Source organism: Prionailurus viverrinus, chromosome B2 (genome assembly GCF_022837055.1).
Source record: "Prionailurus viverrinus isolate Anna chromosome B2, UM_Priviv_1.0, whole genome shotgun sequence".
In the NCBI taxonomy this organism is placed as follows: Eukaryota; Metazoa; Chordata; class Mammalia; order Carnivora; family Felidae; genus Prionailurus; species Prionailurus viverrinus.
Window position 1 is genome coordinate 137,520,119 of NC_062565.1, and position 18,127 is coordinate 137,538,245.

General features: G+C 42.9%; 1 protein-coding gene across 18 annotated transcripts in view; it reads right to left on the reverse strand.

Moving 5' to 3' along the window:
* Positions 1-5,538: 5,538 nt before the first annotated feature.
* The window catches only part of SYNE1 (spectrin repeat containing nuclear envelope protein 1), a 472,738-nt gene continuing 460,149 nt past the window's right edge, over positions 5,539-18,127 (reverse strand). For 16 of the 18 annotated variants that reach the window (XM_047860298.1, XM_047860302.1, XM_047860305.1 and 13 more), the window contains 4 exons: positions 16,620-16,832; positions 15,509-15,601; positions 14,067-14,125; positions 5,539-6,510 (listed from right to left, as the gene is read on the reverse strand). In XM_047860298.1, the coding sequence (XP_047716254.1) occupies positions 6,270-6,510; positions 14,067-14,125; positions 15,509-15,601; positions 16,620-16,832 (606 nt within the window). In that variant the 3' untranslated portion in view covers positions 5,539-6,269. The remainder of the gene's footprint in view (positions 6,511-14,066; positions 14,126-15,508; positions 15,602-16,619; positions 16,833-18,127) is intronic. The other 2 variants (XM_047860308.1, XM_047860307.1) reach the window with 1 other exon arrangement.

Here is an 18,127-nt window from a genome sequence, read left to right on the forward strand (position 1 = left end):
TGTACACCATTTGAATAAAGAAATGAGAACAGCAGAGAAACATCAAGGGCGCCTGGGTGGCTCAGTCGGTTAAGTGTCTGACTTCAGCTCAGATCACGATCTCACGGTTCATGAATTTGAGCCTCACATCGGGCTTTGCACTGATGGTGCAAAGCCTGCTTGGGATTCTCTCTCCTGCTCTCTCTCTCTGCCCCTCTCCGACTTGTGCTCTCTCCATCTCTCTCTCTCTCTCTCTAAGTGGATAAATAAACTTGAAAAAAAAAAAGTAACATCAAATTGGGAGATGAGTGAGAAGGAAATCAGAAAATGTTCATTTTTCTTTAGAAAACAAGAGACGGGCACCTGGGTGGCTCAGTCAAGTAAGCCTCCGACTCTGATTTCAGCTCAAGTCATGATCTCATGGTTTGTGAGGGAGCCTCACATTGGGCTCTGTGCTGACAGTGCAAAGCCTACTTGGGATTCTCTCTCCTGTTCTCTCTGCCCCACCCCTGCTTGCTCTGCCCTTTCGCAGAATAAATAAATAAATACATAAGACATTAAACAAACAAACAAAAAAAAGAAAACAAGAGAGACTTTTGGAATTCAAATGGTTGATTTTTTAAAAAACAATTAGACTTTAAAATAGACACATATGAAAAACAGAAAGAGGGGGGCCTGGGTGGCTCAGTCAGTTAAGCATCTGACTCTGGATTTCAGCTCAGGTCATGCTCTCATGGTTGTGGGACTGAGCCCTACGTTGGCGGGACCCTCCTGTTTGGGGTTCTCTCTCTCCCTTTGCCCTTCTCCGGCTTGCTCCTACTCTCTCTTGGAAAAAAAAATAATTAAAAAAGAGAAAGAAATGGGGTTTGTCCTAAGATGTATTAAAACTTGTAACAAAGTATGTGACACACTATGCTGGTATATTAATCGTATATTAAGAGTCATATTTATACTATTTATTTACCATATATCTATATTATATATATTACACTTATATATATTATTACATTTATAATTATTACATTTATATCTGGATTATATATTTATAGATATTTATAGATATATATACATGATCTTTGAAATCAGTTTTGCTATATACTGCTATAATTAAGACAGCAATGGAAAGATAGATCAGTAGCATAGGATACAGTCCAGAACAAAACTCCAGATTTATATGGATACCTATCATTTGAGGACGCAGCATCACACGTCTGTGAGGGAGGATGTGGAAATCAATCGCTTACGACACTTGCCACGTGGCCAGCGAGGGAGAGTTGACCGGTCCCAAGATGGAGAAATCTGGGGCAGATGGTGGCCTAGAGCCCAAAGTGGTGCCTCGCTAACAAGTTCCCAGGCGGCACTGATGCTGTGGATCCGAGCCGCACTTGGAGCCCACTGGGCAGGCTGGTTTATAGCGGAAGGCATCCCTGTAAATTCCACAGAGGGGTGTGGCGGGGACAGGAGGTAAGCCATGTTGGGGTGACTGCTTGGAACTGTCCATGGTGTCGTCCGCTCGGCAGCTTTATCTTCTGAGCCCAGCGAATGCCTCAAGGATGTGCCCAGCAGGATTTGGACCTGGGCTTGGCAGGTGCACCTGTGAGGCCCTGAAACTACGATTCAGCAGGGAGACCCGTGGCATCAACGCAGTCAAGGTGTGGCACAGCCGACCAAGGACCTTCTTCTGATAATCGCGGTTTTCAAAGTCAGTTCCTGCTCCCGTATCAGGTCACAGGTTAAAAACAAAATTGCAAGGCTGACTTATTTTGCGGGGCCTTCATATTTTGGAAAGATGATGTCCACATCCCAACCGGCTTCCTCAGCTCCCCAGCTGAAATGTCCCTCGTTGTTCGGTGTGTGCCATGGTGTCACGCATCCCGCCTTGTTTTTATTAGAAATTCTCAACTGTCTGACTTCTCTAGCCTTCCAAGATGCGCCTTCCTCAACACAGTTCAAATGAATTCTTCCAGCGCCTGCCTTTGCCCAACGTCCCGCTCAGGGCCAGCAAGTGCCTCCCACTCACCCAGTTCTTCCACTTGCTCCTCTGAAGGAGGATTCTTCCCAAATTTCAGGATCCCCTGTGGCATTCCCTAATGGATTCCCGGCAGATATTTTAAACTCTGGGCGAGAGGTTAGTGAGAAGCCAGGAACTGAAAAATAGAAGCCATTCCTTTTAAGTTTCATCGTCTCTGGATTAATTTAGGTCTGACAACCAGTCTATTATCACAGCGTATTATTAAATCTAAAATGTAAATGACCACTCCTGGTGAAATGCCCCTTCGCATCGCCCGAACTTGGTGCTGCACGTGACAAAGCTGGAAATGGCCTTCAGGCTCGTACATCACTGCACCTGTCTCCGTTTCCACAGACTAACATTCAGGCTCTTCAGAAACGCACCCCACTGCAACAGAAATCAGGTGACAAAGAAGTTAAAGGGAGAAGACATTTGTTGACAGAAAATTAAGACGGATCTAACAGACTTAATCTCCTTCTTCTCCCCTAAGTCAGATATCATTTCTATCAGGTTCCCTTCTAGCCTCCTCAGTTGCGCTCACCCCAAGTTTCGGGATATAACCGGTGGAGGAAAGTACAGGTTCTTCTGTATGTCAAAGGCACTGTAAGGGTTGCCTCAATGGGTAATTAAACAAGAAGTGACGGGGTCCTGGCTGAGACTGGCCTCCCGAGGTCTGAGGCAGGTCATACACCGTTGTGAACATTTGATAAACACCATGATATGAGGGGATGTTCCTCTGCCTGGAGTTTTGGAACCTATTCAGCACATGCTCTAAGACTCACATTGCCACACAGTTCCCCGAGGACACATTGGTGATGCTGGACTAGCGGGTGACGCTGGGGGTGGGGGCGGGGGCAGAGATCCCAATTATTAGGACTGGTCTTGGGCCCATCCACACCAGCTCCTGGAGACCCTGTGTTTCTGGCCGTGATCAGTTTTCATACATCAACTCGCCTCACCTTTTTTTTGCTTTATGGTCTCTTCTGTGGCTTGTCAATAAAATTCTGTAGCTTTAGTTTCTTAATAACTGGCCCCAGGGAATAGGCTTTTTTTTTTTTTTTTTTTTTACAGGAAGATCTTTTCCTTTTTGTACAGGAAATCTCAGACCTCAGCTTGCTGAATTTCTCACCCAAGCCTTTTGAAGGTATCTCTTCTCTCTTCTTCCAAAAACAAGGGAAGCGGCTGCCACCCCATTTTCCAGGCAGCAACATTCCTGCTCCCCAGGGGCAGTTTTCCAGAAAAGCTTTCACTCTTCCCTGGGTTTCCTGTTAAGTCACTGCTTTTATTTTTCCAAACCTTTGTTTCTCCATGTTAGATCTGGACTTTCTCTTTCCTCACCATTTCTAACATTTTCTGTTTGCTTGTGCAAATCTCATGATCCAAATGTAATTAACTCTATATTCCTGGTCAGCTGATGGCCTCTCTTCCTCACTCACTACCCTCAGGATCACCCGCTACCTCCAGGCCACAGCAGGGCTCCTGACAGTCCTTACTCCAGGAATCAGGGCCCTTCAACCCCCTGTATATTCTTTTAAAAGCCTCATCTTGTCCCCGAAGCCTTTGCTGAACATGTTCTCTGTCTCTGTTAACAGGATAGCTGGGGGCACAGGTAAGGGTGCTCCTAATGCTGTCCGGCGTCCCCTTCCTCAAAAGGTAGGTAGGAGTGAGGGCTCCAGGCAGAGGTACCCGACTGTGGCTGGCGTGGTCCTCACTAGACCAGTCATATCACCACCTGGGGGAAGCCATGACCTCGTGGCTTCTTCAATGCTAACATTCGCCAGAACTTTCCACTTTCTTCTGTTCCGATGCTGGATTGTCTCAGTCTTCTAAAGTTTAATAGGAACACGAGTCATGCAACCCTGTGTGTGCCACGGTGGTTTTTAGAAAGGCACAAAAAGACGACACTCAAGATTTTTCTTAAAACCGGACTTTTTTCTCAGCCACATGAACACTTGTCTTCAGTGATGGGAGATGCCTAGTGAGTCAGTGAATCATAATGTGGAGAAGGGACGGCTCTGCAGTCTCGTGATGCTGGGTTTTTTCCATGACTAATGCCTCCTTGTGTGGCGATTTCCCTAACAGGGGCAACGTGTGTGTCTGGAAGGGCTGGACTGCTCCTGAGGCCAGCCCACCACTTCTTGGATTTCGGAGCAGGAGTGGCAGGGAAGCGAGGGAGGACCGAGGCCCAATCTCAGGTGAGGCTGCCCGCAACTCCAATCTCAGCCACTGCTCACTGCCTTTCCAGAAGCAGGAAGATGGGAGGCTTCGGCACAGGTTTCTCTTCCTTAAAAAAGAACAACGCAACTCCGATCTGATCCCTGAGCGGGGTTTCATGGGGAATGAGACAGGAATAACCTGACAGTAGAAAGCAGAACAGCCACGTGAGGAAAGGTCAGTAGAAGGAAGTCTTAAAGATAGTCCAACAGCGATCAGGAAAGTCTTCCTGATGGTGGCTTGTGAGGTGAGTCTTGGGAGAGAGGAGACATGGAGCAGTGAGAAGAAAACTGTGGAGGTAAGACAGTACAAGGCTGTGCTTTTCAACAGTCAGTAGAGCTACACTCACCTCAGGCAAGCGCCCAGGTGGTACCCCCAGGGATAGGATGAGAAGGTCTGCAGTGATCCCAGGAATTGGGAAACCTAGTAAACCTCAGGAACCCGAGCTGAGATGGCATTCAGGCTACAGATATCATGGAAACCGCAGCAGGCAGTTTCAGGCAATTTTGAGTACCTCCGCTTTGTTGAAATTGTCCACAGCGAGCAGGATTTATAAACGAAATACCTACAGGAGTTAGACCGGTAAAAGTGGTGACAGGAGTTGAGAGGGTAGAAGAGCGAATGTAGAAGCGGTCTCTTCCTGTTCTTCAGGGGACAGAAACCACATCACCCCGGCAATTATTGTCACGCAGGAATATGCACCTAAATACATCGGAGCTTTCCATTTTCAGGAGGAGCCGGAGACCTGGGCTTTACATAAACCTTCCTCTTCCAATTATCCAAGGATGGATTAAAACACCATGGGCACCAAACAATTCCACGAGGGCCAAGGCTTGGCAAGATCAGAAGGGCAGAGTAAAATCTTACTGTATGTGGAATTGAATGATGGATGAAAACCGTATTTCTTCTGGTAGACAACAAAAAGCAATAGGCTTTGGATACAGTAGGGACATGAACAAGAATGCTTTAGGAAAATCCACATGGCTATTGTGGATCCTTAGGATGGAGTGGAGACAGGGTCTCAGTCAGGAGATTAAATGGGGTTTCTTCCAACTGGGCAAAGGGGATAGAGAAGAAAGGGGGCTGTGAAAGGTGTTGGGGAGTAAGAGGTCAGGAGATACCACTAGCTATGGGAAAGGAGGGTGAAAGGAAGCATCCAGAATCCTTTACGTCTAAATGTGCACTACCTGTAATCATCCTCTTAACATATACTTATGTTTCAGTTTCACTCATTCTGCAAAAACGATCATTTAGGTTACATTCTGATAAGGGTCTGCCTAATAGGCAAATGTAGAGTCATTTGTTTAAGGGGAAGAAAAAAAGCACAGACAAAATATTTTATAGTATCTATAATAAATGCAAAGAAATCAATACAAACAAAACTTGGCTTTAGCAAACTGTACATACATAAATATCTTTTTTTTAACTATAACATTCAACTTTTTTTTCACATAAAGCCTTCCATGATCTTATTTATTACATCCAGTTTTTCTTTATACCTTTAAAAAAGTGCCTTTTAGATTTACAGCTTGTGCTTCTAAAGCAAAGGTTAGAACATCATGCCCCAAAGGAAAACAAGGTAAAAAGAAAGGTGGCATATAAGCTCTTAAAAATTGTATGTTACAAGGTTCTAAAATCTCTGCAGCACTGATTGGTTGGTAGATTGTTCGATGCCAACATGGCATTCTGGAAGAGTCCTTTACCAAATGGATGGAGCAGCACCGTGGGAAAGGTGCCCGGACAGTCTAGTGAAGTCCTTGGGTTGGGTATGCATAGAATGGGCCAGTGGCCCAGAACTCATGCGTCCAGAGAACAATGGAGGTCCTTAATCTCTTTAGTGCTGAGGCTCAGAGTTTCAAAGAAAATTTCTTCCCAACCTGTCGTGTCTGCTCTCCTCCTGTCATTATTTACCATCCCCCTCCGAAGCCATGATTTGCACACAGAGGCTACAGAGGAGGGCTAACGCTGCCACACCCAGGGCATTCGCCAAGATGCAGGTCCTCTTTGGGTTAGCGTAGGATTGCTTTTGGCCAAATCCTCCACATGCGGCTGGCATCGGCCTGGTTCAGAGTGGAGGAGGGCCGTTTGTGTATCTGAGCATGGGGTGGAATGACCGGGCAAAGTTGTTGGAGAGGGCACAACTATAGTCTTCCTCTGACATTGGTACGAGGCAGGCGAGCCCGATGAGGAGCAACAGGAGAAGCTGGAGTGGAAGGGCCGCGCGGAGGACTCTGAGTAAGAAGGCCCGGCCGGACCGAGCTGGCCGAGGCTCAGAAAGGGAGGAATCGCAGCCACCTTTTATGGACCTGAGAGGAGAATCAACATAAACAACTCAAATATCTCAAATGCTGGATGGAGGCTGCTTTTTGCTTCCTCACCTTCCTGGAAGCTAGAGGACCATGCCAAACACAACCCAACCCGTCAATTAGCTGGCAGCCTTCTGCGGTAGGGGATCTCCCACCACCACATGAAGAGTGTTTGGGAAACTTCCCTGATGAAAAATAAACATTTAGTCAGTCAAATAAAGGCAGCTCATTGGGTTCAAATTCCACCCCTTAATCTGGTGAAACATTTCCCTTCAACAAAGATAACTGCCCTATACACATTCTACCAGCATAGATTAGGTAGATCCAGGATAATTCAAATGTGGATGTCTGATGTGGGACATTTTTGGTTTCACAGTATCAGTAGCACCATTAGGCAAAATTAGTTGCTGTCAGAATCATACAAAGTATCCCATCTAGCCATCCTGGATGTGCCAAAATCCATGCAGCAAGGATAAGAACATCCACGGCCATCTTGCAGAGACCCATCAAGTTTAAATAATCTTAGAGCACACCCTGGTTTCATCTTGCACTGAATCAGCATCTGGCCCTGACCCAAGTGGGTTCCAAAGCTGTAGGAACAAGGCGACAGCAGAGTCGGTCTACAGGACACTGATGTGGAACGACATGGATTCTAGGCCGATCCCATCTATCACTAGCTCTGTGACTTCGGGAAATGGACACCATTTTCTGAGCAGAACACATTGTCTTCTTGAAGGCTCCTTCTAGACTCAAAGTTCCACGTTTGCCTATCTACTTCCATTTTTCCATCTCCTTTTATATAGTGCATTAGAGATTAGGTATGAATCAAGAAAGACGGCAAAATATTGAATATGGAAATAAGTCCTGGCTATAGGATACACTGTTTTCTCTTTGTGATCATCTGTTGATGTCTTGTTTGGTTAGTAGTGGAAAAGTCATAGAAGGAAATGTTATTTACAAGAGGCATTTGTACATACACACATAACACACATGCATGCACGCACACACAAAACACTGCAGGAGCAGAAAGAATTTATGTACCAATGAGACACATTCCTCCATACCTAGTATGAGTTCCCTAATGGTTATAATATCACTAAGAGTAAGGACACTGAATGTGAGGCCACTGGAGAGATATGAAGGTGGAAAAACTATATTGGTTACTCTGTACATTTTTCTCGTAAGAAAACATTGTGTTTCTAGCTATATCCTGTTAGCCATTAATGTCTGAAAACATCACATTCATATAAGTGGGGGAGAAGGGGTATCGCAAAGAAAATGACTGTTAAGATAAAAAGCAGACATAATCCCCCTAAAAAAAGGAACAGAGGGAGTACTCAAAGCTTTCTTATGACACCATCAAAGACAGGTGTGAGACGAACAGGTTAGTCCTGCAGAAGCCCCAAGCAGCCACATACCATACTGTGTTTCTGGTACAGTTCTTGCAGTGTAATGAAAAAACAAATCATTGGCCCAAACTGGGACTGTATTCTTTTCCAAAGTCGAAAACTAATGGCTGTGTGACCTTGAACAACTCATGTCACCTCTACGTGCCAACTTCTTCAAACCCTTCAAATTAGGTTAGATGGCCTTCCAACTTGGAAGTTCCATATTTTATACATTTTACGTCTTCTAATAATTGGTCAGTATAAATAATCTACCAACTGAGAGACCGTAAGAGTTTAACCACCATCTAGTGGTCAAACTGATTAACTGCCCTCATGCTAAGACCAATGAGTTATTCCTAATGAACTGAATAGGAAAGGTTGTACATTTTGTGAAAATATAGTAGAGCATAAATGAAGTATGTCATATGGCTATTAATGGAAGGAAAAAATAGAAACTTCTCAAGCTACATAATTATAAAATATTCATGGTGAAATAAAGCCTTAGAGAATATCTAATCCACCTTCTAACTTTGTAGATAAGTGGCTAAGGAGAGTTAACATTTACTCTTCTAATTGCTGGGCAACACACTAAGCATTTATCCTATTCTCTCACTTAATCCCCATTATAGTCCTCCTCCGTGTGCTTGTTATCTACATTTTATAGATGATGGAAAGGAGACTCAGAGAGAGGAAGTAACTGGCTCAAGGTTATACAGCTAGCAAGTGGCAGAACTGAGATTTCCACCCTGAGATTTTTAACTCCCCAAACTTGGCCTCTATGGATAGGGTAAATCACTGGCCACAAATCACACAATTAAATGAAGAACTCTAGCAGGAAGCCAGGGTTCTCACGTCCCTGCTCGGCAACCACATTCTCTGCAACATTCTGTTGTTTGGTGACACGAATGAAAGTTGTCCAGGTCACATTTATGTCACAGGTATCTCACGTGTAGAAACAAAGGAGACGATACTTGTATCTTATAATATTTGGAAGTGAGTGATTTCCTCGTGTCTAAACCAAATGCCTCTAATCATGAAGCCCCACAGATCAAGTCAGTCTATGGACACGAGGGCATTTTGTTTGAGGCAATTGTGCAACCTTGGGCAAGTAGTTTAGTCTCTCTGGTCTTCATGTTTCTCATTTGCAAAGACAAGGGTGCATTAATATCCTAAAATCACTTTGGCTGTGACAGTGTATGAATTCAATGGTTTGCCTTAAAGTGTCGTGAGAAGAATGAGACAGCTACCTACAAACTCTGGATTGAATTTTCCTTCAATATATCTTTCCCTTGACCTGAAAATACGCCCTGACAAACAACACTTGCCACCTGTCACTGGGTGAGTTACAACAGGAGGACAGAAGACAGCTCCACATTTCCTCGTTATTCAACATTTAAATAAGGTGAGGGGATTTCCAACTGAGCCTTTTTCTTTAGAAGACATTTAAGGACATCAGTTATGGACACATTTATGCGTGTAATTGATAATGCAATTTTGCTGACAGAGGTGAATAGCCTCTGTTTGTCAATTATTATCTTCTTTTAGCAATGAAGCCAAAGATCACGATCAAAACAAGGGCTGCCCATTGACAAGTCCACTCCTGAGAAAAACTAGAAAGGTCATCATCTTTGGAATACGGGCTCTGTTGAAGGACATGGCACATTTAACAGCATCAGAGCATTCCTTATTAAAATGTAATTAGTGTGTGCCTTCTAATGTTGAAAATGCTAACCTAGGGAGACGTAATGGGCCGAGATAGGGACAAAGAGAACACACAGTGATTAGTAAGCTTCTGTGCAGCTGACTGCTCCTAGAAATGTCCACGTTATCTACTGAGAAAAACTGCCACCCACTGGGGGCAACTACCAGGGTGTCAACATGCCCAATGTTGCCTCTTCTTAGGACGAGCCTGAGCTACAGCTTCTGATACCAACAGGATAATGGTACCGGGGGCACTTTTAGTATTTATCTATTGACCTAAGACCACCTGCATCAAAAGTCTTGGGAAATTTGACAAGGGAAAGAACAAAGACAACTCATTGGTCACTCATCGTTCTCCAATGGCCTTACTACATCAATGGATGCCAGCTGAAACTGTGTTTATAGAGGAGGAAGAAATGAAATGTGTAAACTTATCCAAGGAACTTAATCGATGGAGGTATTTCTGTCCAGCCAAAGTGTGCTTATTCTCTACAAGTAAATATTTATTTTATAATTTTTCTCACTCATTCAAATTTTGGGGTAAAGACTTGTCCAGGAGTTGCTTTCATCTCTTTCCCAAAATGCGTATAGTTGTGGCAGAAGGAAGATGGTAGCCGAGGAAGCTGTATAGAACAACACACCGCACAAAAGACAAGTATGAGCAAGGCACGTAAGAGTCCTGACAGCGTGTACAAAGGATGACTCATCTCAAAGAGTTTACACGATCAAGGAGAACAAAATGAATTACTTGTGGGCATAAATTATTTAAAGGCAAGCGAAAAGAAACTCTCAATTCATTTTGTTACTTGTTAGTTGACACTGCCAGTATAGTAGTAGGAATTTATTTTGAGGAGATACCCAGGTTGTGTCTGAGCTTGCTGCCTGCTCTTGTGTGAATAATCTTTGTTCCCTGCATATGTGGCACAGAAGACAAATTTCCAGAATCAATTTAGGATTTCCGTCTTCTCAAAAAAAAAAAAGAAAAAATAATATTTTTTATTGTTCAAACTGGCTCGTCTGAAGCAGTTTAAGGCAGGCTGTGGTAGTCCAAGCCTGGGAGCTGGCTGTGTAAAGGATCCCACCCACCAACAGCCCTTTGGCAGAGTGAAGTGATTCATGAGCTATGATCCAGAGTCAGGTAGACCTGGTTCAAATCTTAAATCTCCATGCCTCTAATCCTCAGTGTCCTTGTCTGTACAATTGGGAATATAGCCATGCCCTGGGAGTGTGGTAAGGGTTAAATGAGGTAATGCATATTCAGCGCTTCGCATAGTGCTCAGGACACTTTAAGTGCTAAATCAGTGTCACAATTTATCATTATTATCTTATCATCCTATTGAAGCAAAGGTGTGCTAACTCCTACCATTGGGAATCAGCTGTACTCTGCCTTTTCTCCCAGGAAAATAGTCCTGATTCATTAGCAGTGCCTTCAAAGATGTGACGCATTTGCCAAAGTGGCTGACTTGTTCCTGGGAAACACTGGGAATGCATACCTCAAAATATCAGAAAAGAAAAACATATTGGAGCCTTATCCCATAACTGTCCTCAGCTGTGGTGCCAGCCTGTCCTAGAAGGGAGGCTCTTTGAAGGCTATGAGTAAGCGGGTCCCCAGTAAGTCTGTCCCCAGCCTGACAGAAAAGACTTGAAGCAAAATTCCATAAGAAACTGACTCATGGAATGACTTCTCATTCCATCTGGGTCCTCTGTGCAGAAGGCGCTAGAGACCAAAGGTGTCCAAGGAAGTTTTGCATGTTAGAATTTTTGGTTAGGTTTTGGAATGAGGTGATCACTTCCCTGTATCCAGACTACAGGGCAATTATTCCTTTGTCTTTCTGGAATTTGGAGTTAAATCTTTCTATTTGTCAACTTCAAATAATCCACAGTAGAGTTTTGAAGACTTCCTGGTGATCGAGTTAGACAATTTTAAGTCAAAAGCAGGAAAACAGTCCGGCTGGACCATCGTAAGCATTACTTCTTAAATCTCTCTAATCTAAAAAATGATGAATAGGTACTGTGAATATACGCATGATATTTTTCAACTGTTTATAATTTTTCAGGAGTCTTGAGGAGCTCCTTGTAACTGATTTAGGGAATCTGTAGATTCTGAGACATTGCAGGTCTTTTAATGGCAGGAGCCATACGATATTACTTTTATAAGCCCAGGGTCTAAACATAGTATGTGTACAGTAAATAATGGCATCAATCTATATGTGGGCTTAGAATATTATGTAAGAGGACATAGAACAGTGGCCATAAAATCAAACTGAAACCATATAGAGCAGATAAGCGACTGCATTCACATCAGCCCTTAAACAACAGAAATAATATAAGAACCCCTTCCTTCAAACTGATACCCACTTTCTTCCACCTCCACCTCTTCCGTCTCTTAGGAAGAACACGTCTAAAATTTTCTATTGTAGATTGCTGGGGTCAACGTTCTAAACTTTGTGCTTCTGCCATAGCCTTTCAAATTTGCTGGACCAGTGCAAGATCAAACACAAGGTACACTCAAGTGTCAATGTAAAGGAACACCGTGACAACCTGGATTATGAGTGAAGTTAATTCTTTCCCAGCAGACTCTGCATTCCATTGTCGGGGTTGGATGCGCCCAAGCAGAAGTGCCAAAAAGTCAAGAGGTCCAAGAATGTTCAACCACAGCCTGTCTGCCAAGGTGTTTGATGACGTCTGCCATTCAGGTGTAGATCACTTGTATTCCAGACCCTCTAAGTAGCAAAGTAAATACTGTGCCGTGTGCTCAGAAAGATGTTAATAAACAGCGCTGGACAGAGCAGAGCTGAAAGGCGCCTTGTGGATATCACAGCGAGAATGTGGCTGTCCCAGCTGCAAAGCCCTGTTAGGAGATGTGTTGAAACACTTGCTGCCCTAAGAAACGATGCCTTTGACATTTTCAGAAGACCTATGCGACAGTCTGAAAAAATTGGGGGAGCAGACTGATGAGGTATCGGGAAACCAAAAGGCGGTTGCCATTGGTGTCGCAGAATAATATAAGAGCTTTTCCCTTCTCATCACCATCATGTACGTCAGCCAAAGAATTCATCTCTGGTATCCTAGAAGGACTGCTATGGGGACAGTCCCCATCTCTGTTCATGGCACCTCAGCATTTTGTGGAGAAAAGATGGACAAAACAATGATCTGGCTATAGTAGATGATAGGCTTTTCTTGTAGGGGACTAAGACAACATCAGGGCACTGGTAGAAGTCCATCATTAGCTTCAAAAATCCTTGCGAGTTTTTCTCCATTCATATTTCATTATTGGTATTTCATTATGGACAAACCCCGCCCCCCCCCCAAACTGTCTCCAAACCAAACCGAAGGGAATGAAAAAAAGAAAAAGTACAGTAAAGGGAGACTTAAAACCAGAAAGCACATCAAAGTACATTCTGCATTGCTTCGGCTGAGTAGGAATGACCAAATAAAATATCCAGTCTCTTCAGCACACAGCTGGAAAACTAAAACTATTACTCAGGGGTTGTTTACAGTTCTACACTTCCTTACCCCTCACCCTCCTTTCAAGAATTTTGATTCCAGCTCGGTGGTGAGAAGTTTCCAGAGGGGCAAACTACTTTAGCAGTGAACTGCTTGGGACTGGAATGAAAAATCAGCTCCAAAGACAGTGTTTTCATTTTTAAAAAAGTTGTCTCAGGGAATATGAACTGATTAGTGAAAGGGCAGGAGAGCACAGACATCACACCAACAACGAAGAAGGCAAAGCACCGCTAAGTGCGGAAACAATGGACTGTTGGAAGCCAGATGTAAAGCGCGGAGTGGCAGCTGTGAGTAGGCTCTCTGGACGTTCCCGGGCAGGGGCACTGACTGCCCTCGTTTCCAGCGTGAAAGAGCTTGCCAAGTGTCAGGAAGGTGAGTGACTGAGTGTGCTGGCAGAAGAGACGTTTTAGGATAAGCAGAAGAGAGAAGGTGCTTATAAGTTTTAAATAATACCAAGTTAGGACTTGCCATTTTGAGAATTCAAAACCCACAATCTGGATAAAACATGAAAATAAAATAAAAAGCTGGGGATGTTAGTATATTTTATTCAGATCTGTGGGTTCTGTGAATGGTAAATAATTCATTGATCTATTACCTGTCTTATTGTAAAATCTAGAAATAAAGAGGATGATGAAAGTCTGCCATGAATCGAACGGTGGCTATGCCATCCATCGCATGGAATTCTTAAGCGCAGAATACAATTTGATGAAAAGTACCAGATGGCCTACGTACAGTTAGATAAAATTTTGGCGGGATCCAAATGTTTTGTGCTCTGAGCTTTACTTATACTTTGAACTTAGAAAAGTCTTTCCCAATTTAGTAGAGAAAGGGTGTGGGACAAAACAAGTAACTTCTCAACTACCCTGAGGAAGACCAGATAGAGGCCTACCTAAATCATGGACAATTTTCATCATCCTCTTGGAGTTCTAGAACAGTGTGGAAACCAGGAGAATAAGGTACCTGCTATGTGGACTGTTGACAGAGGGTCCAGGCTGTGAGAGACTACATTTGCCTCGTGGCTGTTTGCAATGAACAGGGGTAAAGAAAGAAGAATGTTCAGTCCAGGCAAATAAAGACAAGCTACTGAAAAAAAAAATTAAACTAAAAGTGCAGCAAAAGAAAAACAAATCAAATGAAATGATCAGTACCCATGAAGTCAGGAAACTGGCTTTTCTTCTGTTGAAGAAGTGAAACAGATTCACATCTCTATCATTAGTCACTGAATAAACATGAATTGTGGCTCAGGAGTCCCCACCACAGTGGGTATATCTTCCCCCACTTCGCATGGTAGAAACACAAATGACTCTACACAAGCCAAGGATCTCTCTGTATTTACTTACAATAAATATAAAGTTCCATATGCCATGCCACGCCATATTTTTTCATCTTCTAGAACACTGAATTCGTATTAAAATCCTTGGCAGCTAAAAAATAACAATGGCAATAGGAGACTGTTCTTTGTAGAGGGAAGAAGACCTGATTGGTTAAGTAAGGGCTAAAATTTGACTCGAAAAGCCAGTATTCCTTCACATTCTTAAACTAGGATCTATAGGAAACTAGCGAATGTCGTAAAAAACAATCCTAAATAATAACATTTATCAGCATAGAACTTAAGTGTTTATAACAAAAAAAAGTACAAATGAAATCATATTTCTAAAAACTAAGGAAAATGGGATGGAATAAAAATGACTATAATCATAAAGCCAGACAAAAATCAATCAATAAATAACAAAACAGAACAAGCTTCTAATTACACAGAGAAATCAAAGTATAGAGTGGAGCAGGGGCCAGATTCGTCTTTTTGTCCTCACAGAATGCCAGTGAGGCAGCCCCTGAAAGGCTTTGTGGGTGAGTCTTCTTGAGCTGTTGCCTCTTGGGGGGCAGCACAGTCAACAAACACCTGGAGAACCACCTTCAGGACTCTCTTTGCTTGCGAGTCAGCAGAACCTCCGCTTGTCTCATAAATTCAATGGTCTCATGAGACACTCACAGTTTTGTCTGCTTCTGGCTGAGGCGCCACTTTACACGGAACCTACTTTTTTAGGTGGACTATGGTGGTGGTAGTTTGAAGGGAGGAGCCACCAAAAGAACAAGGGAACACCATTGTAGCGATGGCCCTCGGAGCAAGAGAAGTAATTTGTCTCCCTGTACCAACCACACATTGAGCCCTATTTTTTTTTGAAAACCAGAACTGCTCTTTTTCATTCCCGAGTGCATGTGGGGAGGGCCCGCGGCCTGGCTGAGGAAACAACTCTTCTCTGTGTTACTGTGATAACCCTCTTCCGTACGGGGACTCCTGCTTTCCCGGGGGGGAGCCTGTGGTCCCTGCGGTAGGTACAGACACTCTCACTCCCGGGTGTTCCCTCCCACGGGCCAAGTGAAAACGACTAGTGGAAAGTTACCGTTCTTTGTCTGTTCGGGGTGCTTCTTCCTGACGTAGGACTCACAGATCCCGAGGTGTCCAGTTCATCCGCAGAAGACCAGGAAGACAAATCCTACATAGGAAATGGTTTCTTTTAATGGCTCTGTGTTCCAAAGCTGTGATGGCCTGGTGATACACGATGCATTTCCCAGCCCGTCCCCACCCACCCTCCACAAAAACCAAACCACTCCTTGGGGAAAACAGAATCAGACAACTACAAGAACGGAACCTAATCTTCTAGGGGATCAGGCTTTCCTGGCTGTAAAGTTGGTCTGGCTGGAAAATATAGGTATAGTTTTGCTACTACTCTGTTGCTTGTAGCTTTACTGTTTCCCAGCGGCGTGGATGTGGATGAGTGGAAGTGAAGGAGGGGAAGGAATCTTGTCTTTCAGCTACGGGCCTCTCAGGCCAGAGAGAAACCAATTCATTTGAGTTAGAAGCAAAAGATACTCATCCAGGAGCCCGCTTTTGTAGTATTTCTAGCACTCCTCTGTTATTCAGAGTAGCATGTGCTTTTGCATGCTTAGAGAAGGGCAGGGTGTCTGTGTGTTCATAACAGGATCTCACAGTTGAATGTCTGAAGCCTTACCCAGCCTCTCTGGATCTACATATGGATTTCTCAAAACCCGTAATACTACCACGAGGTAGTAGATTTAAGAAAAAAATATATATATAAAAGGTAAATGAGCAGAGGACATTTTCCATGAATTAACTGCTACCAGGAGAATTCGTGCCTCTACGGTTCAAACACAAAACTCACATGCGACGACTGGTTATGATCTGCCACAGCTGTGTTACTGAAAACATGCGCATTCTTAAACAAGGTAAAATACAATGCCACAATAGTGATGGTGAAGGGTTAGCAGTAACAATCACAAGAGGTCTTTTTGATATAACAGAATCAAAAGCAGTGTCCTATCACAAAAGTTTGAGTCGCTTTCTTTTATTTTGACACAGGACTCGTAAGAGCAGTGATTGAGAGTGGGCACTCTATTCCGACAAGTACCACATTCAAAGTCCTTCTAAAAATGGATGAAGATGATGCTTCTTTGGTAAGAAACGCTACACGATGATGCCTGCTTAGAGCTTACCTGCTGACTGCTTGACATGTCTAATAACTTCTCCAGCTCCTTGATGTGTCGGCTGACCTCCTTCAAGAGAAGTTTGAGCCGATTTCCAATCACATGGACTTTTTCTTTGGCTTCTAAACAGTCTGTGCCTTCAGCATTCACCAGTAGTTGGCAAGACATGTCTTGCAGTGAGGCCACTTTGAGTTGGGATTCCAATAGCTCATGCCTTATTTGCTATGCATACGATAAGAAATATTTTACGAAGAATTTCTCATAAGTGGGGGAAATTCCCAAAGGGCGGGATGATATCAGTTTAACCTAGTGGACAATTATACCTGAGTATCTGAATGCTGTGCTTACACGGGGAAGAATGAAGCAGCCATGGATTCGGGAATAAGGGGTCTGGGTTCTAACCCTGCCTCTGCCAAAAACAGTCTATAAGGCCCCTGAACCTTTCCAATCTCAAGTGTTCCCATTGGGTAAAATGATAATACTACTTCCTGCCTGGTCCACAGTAAGTATATTGGAAGGTTCAACTTGGTGAATAAATGTGAAAATGCCTAAAATAGAAAGTACCATGCAAATGAGACATAAGATATTCTTTTAAACAGTGAAATATTAACATATAAATATAGAAAATATTAAAAAAAATTTTTTTTCAGTTTGTTTATTTATTTTGAGAGAGAGAAAGAGAGCAGGGGAGGGCCAGAGAGAAGAGAGAGAGAGAGTCCCAAGCAGAGACAGAGAGCCCAATGCGGGGCTTGAATTCATTAACTGTGAGATCATGACCTGAGCCAAAACCAAGAGCCAGACGCTTAACCAACCAAGCCACCCAGGTGCCCCACAAATATTTTTAATAATGTAATATTTTATACACATGTCTAAGTATACTCTGGATTTGTTCAGGGTTTTTTTTTTTAAAGGAAATATGAGTAATTCATCATTTACAACTAATGTCTCAGGTCAAAAGTCAGTAAAAATGCCACTGCATAGCTATTTCCTCTTGGTTTCTAAGACATTTGCGGTACTAAATTGAAAGCTACCAATTCTGTTGGTTAGGTTAGTGAGTACTAAATGTTCAGAAATAACATTTTAAAAATACAGAAAGCTACGAAATGCAAATCATTTTCTCCTAATGGAACTTAAATATACTTCTTTGTCTTCTATAAAGTCCCTTAAGTACACTTGCATTATATTGTCCAAAGTCCTTTGTATAAGAATCTACATAGAGATTCTGCAAATTTCCTTTTGAATTCAGTGCTAGAATAAGTTCCTTTCTCCTTGAGAACTGGTATGGTTTCTTTTTGTCAGGTGATGAAAATAACTTTTAATATTTCCCTTGTCTTAGTTTTCACAAAACTTGGTGACAAGGACACTGTTAAATCTGGTACCCTTAATTTCCTCTAAGTCTTAAGCATCTTTTTCTATTTTAATAGTTTCAATGTCCATAAAAATAAAATTTAAGCCACCCAATATACTTTTACTTTATACGTAGATGTCACAAATACAGTTTAAATTAAAAATAAGTA